This window comes from Scheffersomyces xylosifermentans, assembly GCF_036884685.1.
Source record: "Scheffersomyces xylosifermentans strain CBS 12540 chromosome Unknown RJT20scaffold_8, whole genome shotgun sequence".
Lineage (NCBI taxonomy): Eukaryota > Fungi > Ascomycota > Pichiomycetes > Serinales > Debaryomycetaceae > Scheffersomyces > Scheffersomyces xylosifermentans.
This window is the reverse complement of record NW_027042946.1, coordinates 891,647-904,023: the sequence shown is the minus strand read 5'-3', so window position 1 is coordinate 904,023 and position 12,377 is coordinate 891,647. Positions and strand designations below refer to the sequence as shown.

Sequence of the window (12,377 nt, the reverse complement as noted above, 5' to 3'; positions counted from 1 at the left end):
CACTTTTGAGAATTATTCATTTACCATTTTTAATTGATTTCAAGGAGCCAATTTGATCACTTTTTCATATTGGTCATCCGTACAGATTCCCCTTCTATTCGGTCATGATGTTAGTGACATTCAACTCAAGATCAAAGAAGAACCCGGACTCCGACAAATCTTCGTCTACTGCTAACAAAAAATTCAACCATGGCACTTCTTCTTCTTCGTCTTCCCCACAAAATGGTCAGCTTCCCAACACAGACAAGCATAGAGTCTCTAAACCCAAAGGCATATCGAATAGTTTGGTAGCGAAGCAAAAGGTTCAATATGGTAGCCAATTTCACACCCAAGTGCTATCTTCGGCCAGTGGAACACCAGAATCGTCTACTGTTCAAGTTATCAAAAACACAAAAGACTTCTATTCATTCCGTAACCTGAGGCGATCGAGGAATGGATGTCTTACCTGTAAAATACGAAAGAAGAAATGTGACGAAGCAAAACCCAGTTGTTCTGATTGTGCCAGGCTACACAAGCCATGTATCTGGGTTGACTACGATAACATGAGTGAAGAGGAAATTAGGGTCTTGAAGGAACGAGTGGAGCAGGAAGAGAGTAACCTGAAATTAAGGAAACGGAAATCAAAATCTTCCTCTTCTATAAAAGAAGAAGATAGCACTGGTGTTACAGACTACTGCAATAATAAAAATTCGGAAGAAGCCAAAAGAAACAATACATCAAACCAACAATCACTGCCAATGCCATTGATTTTCTCCTATCCAGATATAAAGAGTGCTATTGAAGTTGGTAAAAACAATTCTTCAGTACGATTGGCAGTATCGCCCACTAATATGGATGCAGCTTTGTCTCCTGACGCCTTAACATCATTCCAACAACCCGCCGATGTGGAAAACACCTATGACAACGGAGCACAATTTGAGACAAGGATTCATGAACGAGGTATACTGATAACAAAGGCCACCGAGTCTCGATCACCGTTGATTCAACCAGAAAGCCCTCCTCAGTCGCTCCGAGTATTTAGGTACAACAATTCAGACATGAGATCTTCCAAAGTTGACGCTCAATTGAGTTCCGATAGTAGTAATGATGCTAATGTGACTAACGGACGTCAAGGACTGACTAGTAGTAATTTTGAACAGATCATGAATCGACGTGAACCAGATTCAAGTGAAAACAACGCATACAGGCAAGGGTCTCCAGCAATAAAATACCTTGTTAACCCATTAGAATCACCCAACTCACAGACTCAAGATAACAGAGACAATATGGTAAAGGATTCTTCTCCACCACCCTTAGATCTTGATACGTATAAATCACCTGTATCCCCCTCTGCATTCTTAAATTTCTTAAAAGAATTGAGTCAGTACCAACAAGACAATAATGGTGATCGTAGCAAGATCGCATTGCTAGAAGATTCCGAAGATGGTAGTGATCAAGTTGTCCATGAACCTCAGCTGAACCATAGTACCAATACTGAAACCGAAGAAATCAGAGATCTTCTCACATCTCCCTCTCTATCTGCTGTGTTGGACTTTATGAAACCTGAAGTGGCAAACATGTTTCTTCGCTCTGATCAAAGATCGAACTACGATCCAATATCTCCAATGAATTACAATTCCTTGATTTCAAATTTCTTAGTGGCTTCACCTTCGGCTGGGCCCACTTTAATACCGGAATTGGCTAATTCTGCTTCTGGCTCCTATCTTTACAATTACTACGTCGATGTGATATCTAAAAAGGTTTCCATTGCACCAGTCTCACAGAATGACTCAAATTCCTACCAGAAGGTTTTTTTGCCGCTAGCCCACAAGGACAAGGGAGTTCTCTATGCACTTTTGGCTTGGTCTGGCTTTTACCTAGGAGGTCAATGGGGAGAGGAAGGAGTAAAGTATGCAAATCTTGCCTTGGACCACTTAAACAAGTCATTGCAAAATACGCAAAATAATAAGGATATGGGATCATCAAGAAATGATGATCGTCAATCCGTACTAAATAAACTTGCCACATTGTTGATTTTATGTGGGGCAGAGATTTGCAAAGGTGATGTGAAAAACTGGTCAGTCTACTTAGGATGGGGTTGGAAAATTCTACGTTCAAATGGAGGTATTTTGAATTTCAATAGACTGAAAGAAGAGCATTGGTTAATCTCCAACTTTGCATATCATGATTTACTTGCTAGTTCTTCTACTGAAAGAGGTACTTATTTTCCTTCTAAAGACTATGATACTATTTTCAAGGATCCGGAGGGGTTCTCTAAGGGTAATTTAAACCCACTCTTGGGTGTCTCTAAGGACCTCTACCGTATTATTGGAGAAATTAGCACTTTGATGTATGAAAGTAAGAAGATTTTGCATCTGTATTATAGTAGAGATTCTCCTACATCAGCAAGCAATGAAAATAGTATTGTTTCAGAATCTCCAATTGAAATCAGTGGAGCCTACGATGACAACGATGGCAACGAATCAGAAATCAGTGATCACGGAAGAATTAGTCGACTATTGCACACTGTGATCCACAAGTCGAAGAACTTAGAAAGAGAGATTGACGAGGCTAGACCGGTACCTGAGGATTTGGTTGGGATGACCGACGAGGAGTTGGAGTTTCAGTTGACACTTTTTGAGGCATTCCAATTGAGTGCAAAGTTATTCTTGAAGCAGTCCATTATGAAATGCAATCCCTCAATGTTGGAATCTCAAGTACTCAACAATGATCTTATAAAATGTATCGATATCTTATTGGATACACCTGTTCAAGCTTCATTGGTCTTCCCAATATTTATGGCTGGTATACATTGTGTGACAAATCACGATAGAGACATCATGCGGAGTAGACTTAACAATTTTATGAAGTTATACGGACCATGGAATGTTGGTAGGGCTCAGTTCATTATCGAGAAGGTGTGGGCAGGAAATCCACTGGGGAACAATGTTGTGGATTGGCATTCTATTCTTCGAGAGTTGGGCTGGGACATCAACTTCGCATGAATGTGATAACTAAATTTTAATGATAATGAAACCTGTAAATCAATATTAATAGACAATCAATATTTAACTTTTGAGACTGTGAAATGCCTTGAGAATGATTTAGAGCATCTTTATAAAAAAGAAGCATATGTTTTGTAATGAGGGACGATTTGCAGCATCGCTATCATGTTGCACTAGAAGGGCCAAGTACATACATTGTAAGCTGAATGTGAGCAACAGGCAATGCTATTGCGCCTCTAGCATTCCCTGTTAATAGTACCTACTAACTGTGCTGTGTACAGTTTTACTACTCCTTGGTCCCTATGAATGCTGTACTCTGCTACTTTACATCCATATCAATTCTATTAATTCTACTACTCTACTATTTTACCATTCTACTATTCTACCGCTCTACCGCTCTACCGCTCTACCACTTTATTTTTCACGACCATTGCAATTTCTCCAACCCTACCACTCAACAAATTCATGCATACCCAAATTGTTAACAAAGTATATTACATTCATGCTTACTATTACACCTAATAGAGCCTGCTACTCACTCTTCACTTAGCTCCTACTACTACTACTACTACTACTACTACTACTACTACTACTACTACTCTATTACTCTACTACTTTACTCTATTACTCTACTACTTTACTCTACTACTTTACTCCTCCTCCTCCTCCTCCTCCTCCTCCTCCTCCTCCTCCTCCACACAACATAACATTCTCCAACTTCGCTCCTCTTATTACTTCCCCCATCCAAATAGATGCAAAAAAAGGGCCCCACCCAAAACCTTCTCCGCCATCTCACTACCTGCATATACAACAACCTCTGCAACATCTTCTCTCACGTGACTGAAAATTCCTCTCACGTGACTTCAATGAGATGAGAAGAGAAATTTTCAACGCTACAGGCATTTTTTAGGGGAAGAGACATTAATATTTTAGGAATTAATAGTTTGTAGAAGGACTATTATTTCATTCTAAGAGTACATACCACAGCGCTATACTACAAGATGGCTGGTTTGGACTATCTTCTCTTTGAAGAAGCTACCGGATATGGTATTTTCAAGGTGTTGATCCAACAGGATGACATTGCATCCAGACTGAAAGAGGTGCAAGAAGCCTCCAACGACTTGGCCAAGTTCTCCAAGATGGTTGAATTGGTGTCGTTTGCTCCATTCAAGGGTGCTGCCCAAGCTTTGGAGAACGCCAACGATATCTCGGAAGGTTTGGTTTCCGAATACTTAAAGTCTGTCTTGGAGTTGAACTTACCAAAGTCCTCCGCTAAGAACAAGATCACCTTGGGTGTCTCCGATAAGAATTTGGGTCCGTCGGTCAAGGAGTTCTTCCCATACGTTGACTGTCTTTCTAACGAAATTGTACACGACTTCTTGAGAGGAATCAGAGTCTTTGGTGACAAGTTGTTCAAAGACTTGCACGAAGGTGATATCGAGAGAGCCCAATTAGGTTTGGGTCACGCCTTCTCCAGAGCTAAGGTTAAGTTCTCCGTTCAAAAGAACGATAACCACATCATCCAGGCCATCGCTTTGTTGGACCAATTGGACAAGGATATTAACACCTTCTCTATGAGAGTAAAGGAATGGTACGGATGGCACTTCCCTGAGTTGGCCAAGATCGTTCCAGACAACTACACCTTCGCCAAGTTGGCACTTTTCATTAAGGACAAGGCCTCTTTGACCGATGAGTCGTTGCATGACATCGCTGGTTTACTCAACGAGGATTCTGGTGTTGCCCAGAGAGTCATAGATAATGCCAGAATTTCTATGGGTCAAGACATCTCCGAGCAAGATATGGAGAACGTCTCAACCTTTGCTGAAAGAGTTGTCAACATCTCTGACTACCGTACCAAATTGTACCAATACTTAACTGATAAAATGCACACTGTTGCTCCAAACTTGTCCACTTTGATTGGAGAGGTTGTTGGTGCCAGATTAATCTCGCATGCTGGTTCTTTGACCAACTTATCCAAGCAAGCCGCTTCCACCGTCCAAATTTTGGGTGCTGAAAAGGCTTTGTTCAGAGCATTGAAGACTAAGGGTAACACCCCTAAATACGGTTTGATCTACCACTCGTCTTTCATTGGAAAGGCTTCTGCTAAGAACAAGGGTAGAATTTCCAGATACTTGGCTAACAAGTGTTCCATTGCTTCCAGAATCGATAACTATTCCGATGAGCCATCTACTGCTTTCGGTGAAATCTTAAAGAAACAAGTTGAGGAGAGATTGAACTTCTACGACACTGGTGCTGCTCCAATGAAGAACTCTGACGCTATAAAAGCTGCTTTAGCTTTGGGTGCCGGTGATATTGCTGAGTCAAGTGCTGCAGTCGAAGAAGACGAAGAGACTGAGGCTACTCCAAAGAAGGAGAAGAAGGAGAAGAAGGAGAAGAAGGAGAAGAAAGAAAAGAAGGAGAAGAAAGAGAAGAAGGATAAGAAGAGAAAGGCTGACGATGATGAGTCGCCAAAGAAGAAGAAGAAGAAGTCAAAGGATTAATCTTACGATTTATTTAGAGCATTTAAATGTGACGGTCTTCAATTCGTCAACCCACCCTTGTTTTTTATTCGTTAGACTGTCTGTTAGAGGACTGTTCGACCCCGTTGTAAACTATAGTACTTTCTATTGCATGTTAATAATCTATATGAGAAAAACCTTGATTGTAGGCCTGTGGATATGTACGTCATTGGGCGCTATCCTTTATTTGACCATTAGGTCTACAGAGAGGTGTAGAGGTAGGAACATATATTGGTGAAAGCACCGTTAGTTCATAAAGATAAGAGGTACTATAAACCTAATCTAGAGTATGGCTGAAAAATTGTAACCAATACTACTGAATCAAGATCCAACCGCCCAGGAGGATTTGGAATTTGGCATGTCACCAGTAATTCCCGCTCCCTCTTCAGTAGTTGTAAGTTCATTAGACATGGCTTGAGTTGCTGGCTTATCGTTCTTGGAGTCGAAAACAATTGAATGAAGACGGTCTTTCAAGTCATTGACGACCTTGGTGGTAGGATCAACCAAGTCCTTCTGGACCTTATCATTAAAAGTGTTGATAGTTGACTGAACGGTTTCAATAGCTCCATTGACTGGTCTAGTTACTGGGTCGGTTAAGTCGTGGATTTCTAATGTTTTCAAGCTTGGTAAGAGTTTGTCCACCTGATCCAAAGCACAGTCGGCAATGATGTCGCCAGTGTCAGCGACCGCCTTAATTGGCTGGGTCTCTCTGATGGCCTTCAAGGTAGGACTGAAGGTGGAGACAACATTCTTGGAATATGGGAGAGACATGGCGGCTTCTTTTGAGGAGTTCAAAATAGGATACTGGCCAATGTGTTTCATAAACTTTCTTTGGTTTGGGGCAATTGGGCAGTTATCCTCAACCTCAGCCATGGTCTCATCCGCAATGGAGACAACCTTTTCTGTAGATGCAATGGAGTCTTGAATAGGAGCAGGCATTAATAGCTAAGTTGCAATGGTAATATATAGTAGAGAAAGAAGTAGAAGAAAAAGAGTATACAATTTATATATGAATTACCGCCAATACAAAAATATAAACGCGAAATTTTGCACCCAAAAAAAAATTGCAGCCATTTTTTACATTGGAATTATATTGTCTATCAGAGTCATTTGTTAATTGATTGTTGATGGGTTTGTAGAGAATTGTCAAGGTAATTTAATTATTGAGGGTATAGTAATAAGTAATGGTCCGCTCCATATTCTATTCTTATCTAGTTTGACGGTATTGGCTGGATCATGAGTAACTTGATTGGAGAGATTTTTCGATCTATTACGCATTTGGCGAATTACTAACTATTTAGGATAACTTTCAGAAATGCCCGTTTGGAAGTCTCCTTCGTTATTCTGAGAGCTCGTTTGCTGGGAAACGATTAAGGATGTGACTTAGCTGACTCGGACTCGCTGGTACTTGGAATCAGACCTGCAGTGTAGATTGAATTCTGAGCATTGTTCAGACTAAGTTGAAAATCTGCTTCAGAAGAATAATACTCCTTTTCTTTCTCCATACTTTGACTATCCCTAGAAATTACTGGTAAGCTCTTCTGGTGAGTAGCGTTACTGCTAAAAAACATCAGGAAACGACTACCGTGCCTTGCTTCTGACCACTTCTTTCTCCTAATTGATCCAGACGACAAAACTAGTCTTCTCGAAGGAATACCTGGTTTCACAAAATATTCATCTACATTTATATCACTTTGCTGTATTTCCCTCATCATTAGCATTCCGCTTTTTGCAGTCAGCTTCCAGCTTAGAAGACTTACAGGTATGTGAATCACTGGATGTTTCAAAATTGTTCTGGTTTCTAACAGGATTTCCTCGATGAGTTCTGAACAATTCCTAAGTTGGTTATAGAATAATTGATCATAAGCAGCCAAATAGAATATTTCATTGACAATATTTTCTGCCACGGGATACTTGTAACTAATTGAGTGGGATATTCTCTTCATCTCCTTCAAATTGAACGTTGGGTTTCGAATTATGCTAGTAAGTAGTTTGATTCGATTATCTTTGGATAGGTGGTCAGGTTCTATGTGGGGAATAGTTTCGGGCCACCATTTGGGCCTGCTTCTATGGCTATCCTTATATGGGTGAAGAGATTGCTTTCTGGGCTCTATTAGTTTGATCCACTTTTTGGCTAGGAGCTTGCAGTAGTCTTGTGTCAAAGTGCAGAAGAGATGTCTATACTGAGTCATTAATGGCAATATTCTCAGACGGGAAAAGGTTAGGTTGTACATTCTGTTGGTAGCAGGAACTATGGTGGTGATTTTTCTGGTTGATCTTTCAAATAGCCTTCCAACATCACCTACTAGATGATCATAATGCGGGGAGCTGTTGATTTCTACCTCTGAGCCTTGGGAGCTGGTCACTAGCATGAAGGCTAGATCCTTATCTCTGGAGAATGCTTGAATGCATTTCTCGATATTGGCGTTCGTTGTCATTCTTAAATAAGGTCGAATTCGTTTTAACTTGCTGCACAATAGGTGGCATAAATTCTACTCATACAAGTAGAACCGAGGGGGTTCTTATAGTAATAACTGATGTTTGTTCATTACAAGCCTGAAACAGTGGTGAAACGTTGAGCTCATTTTTGCAGCAAAAAGAGATTTGCTGCGAAAAATTACAGAATCTCTTAGAGAAGCACAGAAAGGAATGCAACCATATGAGAATATGTAACATAAACATTGGCTTATGAATATATTTAGAGTTTTTTGGTAATTCCTTCCTCCAAGTATAGTATACTATGGTACCGAGTTATTCTATTTGTCTTTTTCTGAGATATCATTGTATAAAATTGAAAGGAGCCAACACTTGCCATATGCCAACGGCTCAAAAAATTCCCCCTTCTTTTCCATATATCCCATGGATTACCCAATCCCAATTTTCATCCCAATTGAAATCTCTATTACTTTATTGTTTCTTGTATTACTCGCTATCCGTTCCTCACACATAACATAACATACCATCATCATCATCATCATCATCATCACTTCTGTAGCCCAGTCTCTTTTCTTTCTCTTACCTTTCCTTTTCTTCCCCTCCTGCTCCCCTCTCCTCTCCACCCACTTCCACATCTCTCTTAACCAGTCCCTCTCTTAACTCTCCCTCTCTTTTACTTTCCCTCTCTGAACCCACCGCCCTCCCCCTCATAACTCTCCTTCCATCGGCTCACATTTAATATCCGACCGTCCCCCTTCCCGGTCTCTTTTTTCCTCCCCACTCCTCCTTGTCGCTAACTTCACTAAAACCGATGCTTCCAGCGTACCACATTCGGTACAATGATGCTTACACGGAGATAAGTCACGTGCTGCACCCTATTCCCACCCGCAAACCGTCTTCTTTCCAAAAGAAAAGTGCCTTGTGAGGTCAAAATTTTTCAACCATAAGCTATTGTAATTAGTAATTCTAACGTCACAAGGGGTTTCCAGGAAAGCTCATTGATTGTAGATTGTTCTCGGAGCAGCAACCAGTCGGTAATTTTTTGTAGTGTTTTGTTTATTTGTTTGAGATTTGCCCTTTGGTTTTATTTTAGCGTTGTATTTCCCAGTTTAACTAGCTACCTATAAAGCTGTCAAGTCCAACTAACACCGTTCCCCTCATATTGCATAAACCCACAAGATGGTTCTTTTCTTCGAGCACACTCAGTCATACGGACATAACTTCGAAACGGCCTCATTGGCATACTTGAATAGATATCCAAACCCCTACGCAAAGCATGTCTTGAGCAGCGATACCTTGGAAAGCTACATTGACGATGAGGGCCGCTTAAGAACCACCAGATTGGTGGTCAAGACGGGCAGATTGCCACAATTCATTAAACCCTTCTTGGGCAACAGCTTGAACTCGTGGATCATTGAAAAGAGCGTTGTTGACCCCAAGAGCAAGATTTTACTTTCATACACCGCCAATGTTGACCATCGGAAGTTTATCAAGGTAGAGGAGTATTTGAAATACTCATGTGACGATGGAAAGAGCACATTAGTCGAGAGCAAGGTCAAGTTCTCATCGAACTTTGTAGGATTCAAGCAGAGAATCGAACAATGGAGTCACAACCGGTTTTCCTCCAACATGTCCAATTCCAGAGAGGGATTGAAGTTCGTCATGAACAAATTGAAGGAGAAAGGAGGACTTTGGTACCGAGAGAAGGAATTGGCTTAACGAGCTTAGGTTTTAGCCATTCTATGAGCTATACTATTAGGAGCAAGTCGATTAAATTGCTTCTTTGCATATGAGTAAACGAAATTATGGATCATTTTACATGTATATATTTAATGTTTAGGCAGCTTTGAATGTACAAAGTTGATAAAATGGGTTTGGTTAATTGTAGGAATAGAGAAAGTACTGCCATGCGGACAAGTGATGGTCGTGAGGTTTACGGATTGAAGTTTGCTATGTTCTTGGGAGTTGGTTCGTCGGACTGTTTATACTACGGAAGAATAGAATGGTGATGAACAGTTCTGGTGGTGACTCTTGTCACTAAGGTACAAGGTAAAGGTAATCGATTTAGCACAAGGCTTGCCATTCCATTGGCCAACAGATACAAATAGTTTAGAGAGAGCTCCTAAGACCATTTCTGGCCTATGGTTATGGTTACTCCAGTAAGAAGAGAGCAAAATAGTTGCCAAGACCCTTATTAGACCCCAATGCTGTAACCAGATGAAGAATGTGACTAGAAGAATGTGACTGGAAGACTCCATCGGTTAACAAAGAATTTAGGGCCGTTCTCTATGGGAGGTCTGTGCCATTACAATGGTTATTTTGCATGCACTTGTCTATTCTCAACCATCTTTTCAACCATCTTGAATTGGCCATCAGTTCTTAACGACCGAGATCTACCAATGCATGGTATCACCACAGCTCAAAAGAGAGGGGCTTGGGGATTAACCAAGGACCTTCGAATTCACAGTTTTAACGGCTAATGGGAGGTAATGTGAATAGGGTAATAGTATCATTACTGTAACGATAGTTTAGATTGCTAGTACAATAGGACATGCACAAGCACCATAATGTGCTGCAGAGTTTGCGTGTGTGCATAATCGTATCTTGATAAGCTGGTGATGTCTTATGTGCCCTTACAATGTCCCCTTCTTTTTGCAGTTACCATGTACATTATTAGAGAGACACTCTGACAGTACTGATTGTATTGATGGTACTGCCCACTGCTTCTAACTGCTAACACTAACATTCTGTTTCATCTTATTATTTGAAGAGTAGCAACTGTTTATACATCATTCCATCTTCTCTGTATACTCTCATACTCTCATACTCTCATATACTCTGGGATACTTTAACCGTTCTACTCTTCCGAGAAGCTCCCCACTTCGAAGAATTCCTATATGGTTTACGAGATGTCTAATTTAGTCCACTCGTCTGCTTCCTTTCTTGTCCACTGGTTTACTACCAACCATCTACATTTATCCTACCATCGTCGTCAATGCACATATTATAACATATTATATAATCACTTCCATGGGAATATGCTTCGCCATGCCTCCCTTTCTACTCGTCTGATCTCGTGGCGGACTCGGTTTCCGTCTCTTCTGTTCACGTCGGCCTTATCGTCAACTCATCTCGCTCGTCTCACATGGGCTCTCTCTTTCTCTTATCTTATCCGTCAAGGCTTTGACTTCCTCGGGATTTGCAGCGATAAGCACATTTCATGTCTCGTCTCCACAGTGAAGGCATTGTGTTCAATGGGATGAGTTGGGTTGGATTGAACTCAGTTGGTTCAATGAAGCTCGGATTCCAACTCTTCAGCACATCTAGTTCTGTGTTGGCCCTGGTTCTGGTCTGACTCTGGCTCTGGCCTCTGCAACGACAATGATGTTGTGTGACATTTTGCTTCATCTACCATATCTTTAGTGCTCACAACACATTGACATCACACACCTTGTCGCTATCCTTGTCGCTATTCTTGTCGTACTTCATAGGATCCTTGTCGCTTGCCTTGTTGCTATCCTTGTTGCTATCCCCAATCCCCATTCCCCACCACCTCCACAGTCGCATGATCTTCTCTTCGTGACCCTTTCTTAAACTCGCTTCAATATCCCATATCTTCTCCTTATGTACTGTATTGAATCGTGATCTATTGTGACTGTCACTGTCACTGTGAATTCATTTCATCTTCTAACTGACGGCAGTCACTTACAGTCCACTGACTCACCTCACCTCGTCACTGGCTCACTCATTGTCTTACAGACTCATAGACTCTCAGACTCTCAGACTCCTCGCAGTCACAAGACATTCTCTCACCATAACCACACTCGTTCCATTTGTAGTGCTCAACCCTGTTCACCTCTACTTATCTACTCGTTGATTACTCTGCTCACTAGTAACTCTACTCAGCTAACATCTATATATATCTATTATATATATCTATTATATATATCTATTAATACAGTAACTAACTTCCTCATAACCACACTTCTCCTCTTCATCTTCATCTTCCTCTTCCTCTTCCACACTTCATTCCACTGTTCATACCTCTACACCCTCCACTTCTACCTCCACTCACTGTGGTATCCTTCTTCGTGGCCAGTTTGTATATTACCTCTGGTTGCACTGTATGGCACTGTAATACCCTCTATTGTACACTCTAATGTACCCTGGTTACCCTCATTGGTTGTAGTGTACACTGCACTGCACTGTAAGATTGTCTTGTTCCCGTTCCTGTTCCTGTTCCCGTTGTCTTTCCTGTTCCGGTGATAGTAGTGTCTTTATGTTCGTACGATACACTTGCTGTTGCTGTTGTAAGTTTGTTAGTCTTTTTTGTTCTTTTCCTTTCTTCTTTAAGTTCTCTTTTGTTAGCTTTGTTAACTGTGCATCTCATTACTTTATATATACATATTATATATATATATTGTATATATTTATTGGT

At 40.8% G+C, this 12,377-nt stretch overlaps 5 protein-coding genes across 5 annotated transcripts; 3 read left to right on the top strand and 2 right to left on the bottom strand. All coding sequences in view use genetic code 12, as the record gives it.

The window, feature by feature from the left end:
• Positions 1-107: 107 nt before the first annotated feature.
• Positions 108-3,059, top strand: UGA3 (Uga3p; the record flags this gene model as incomplete). Its single annotated transcript, XM_064915951.1, has 3 exons — positions 108-662; positions 921-1,013; positions 1,275-3,059. 3 exons carry the CDS (start codon positions 108-110, stop codon positions 2,982-2,984), a joined length of 2,358 nt encoding a protein of 785 aa, XP_064772027.1. The 3' UTR covers positions 2,985-3,059.
• An 848-nt stretch (positions 3,060-3,907) lies between these two features.
• SIK1 (snoRNP complex protein) lies at positions 3,908-5,655 on the top strand. Its single transcript, XM_064921083.1, has one exon. The coding sequence runs from the start codon at positions 3,986-3,988 to the stop codon at positions 5,483-5,485; it is 1,500 nt and encodes a 499-aa protein (XP_064772026.1). The 5' UTR covers positions 3,908-3,985; the 3' UTR covers positions 5,486-5,655.
• On the bottom strand, positions 5,655-6,592 carry RJT20DRAFT_64433 (uncharacterized protein). Its single transcript, XM_064921084.1, has one exon. It carries the CDS (start codon positions 6,440-6,442, stop codon positions 5,825-5,827), a length of 618 nt encoding a protein of 205 aa, XP_064772025.1. The 5' UTR covers positions 6,443-6,592; the 3' UTR covers positions 5,655-5,824.
• A 16-nt stretch (positions 6,593-6,608) lies between these two features.
• On the bottom strand, positions 6,609-8,213 carry RJT20DRAFT_64384 (uncharacterized protein). The gene has a single exon (XM_064921082.1). The coding sequence runs from the start codon at positions 7,939-7,941 to the stop codon at positions 6,874-6,876; it is 1,068 nt and encodes a 355-aa protein (XP_064772024.1). The 5' UTR covers positions 7,942-8,213; the 3' UTR covers positions 6,609-6,873.
• Positions 8,214-8,816: 603 nt separating this feature from the next.
• Positions 8,817-9,792, top strand: RJT20DRAFT_131393 (uncharacterized protein). Its single transcript, XM_064917995.1, has one exon. The coding sequence runs from the start codon at positions 9,119-9,121 to the stop codon at positions 9,656-9,658; it is 540 nt and encodes a 179-aa protein (XP_064772023.1). The 5' UTR covers positions 8,817-9,118; the 3' UTR covers positions 9,659-9,792.
• Positions 9,793-12,377: the final 2,585 nt, after the last annotated feature.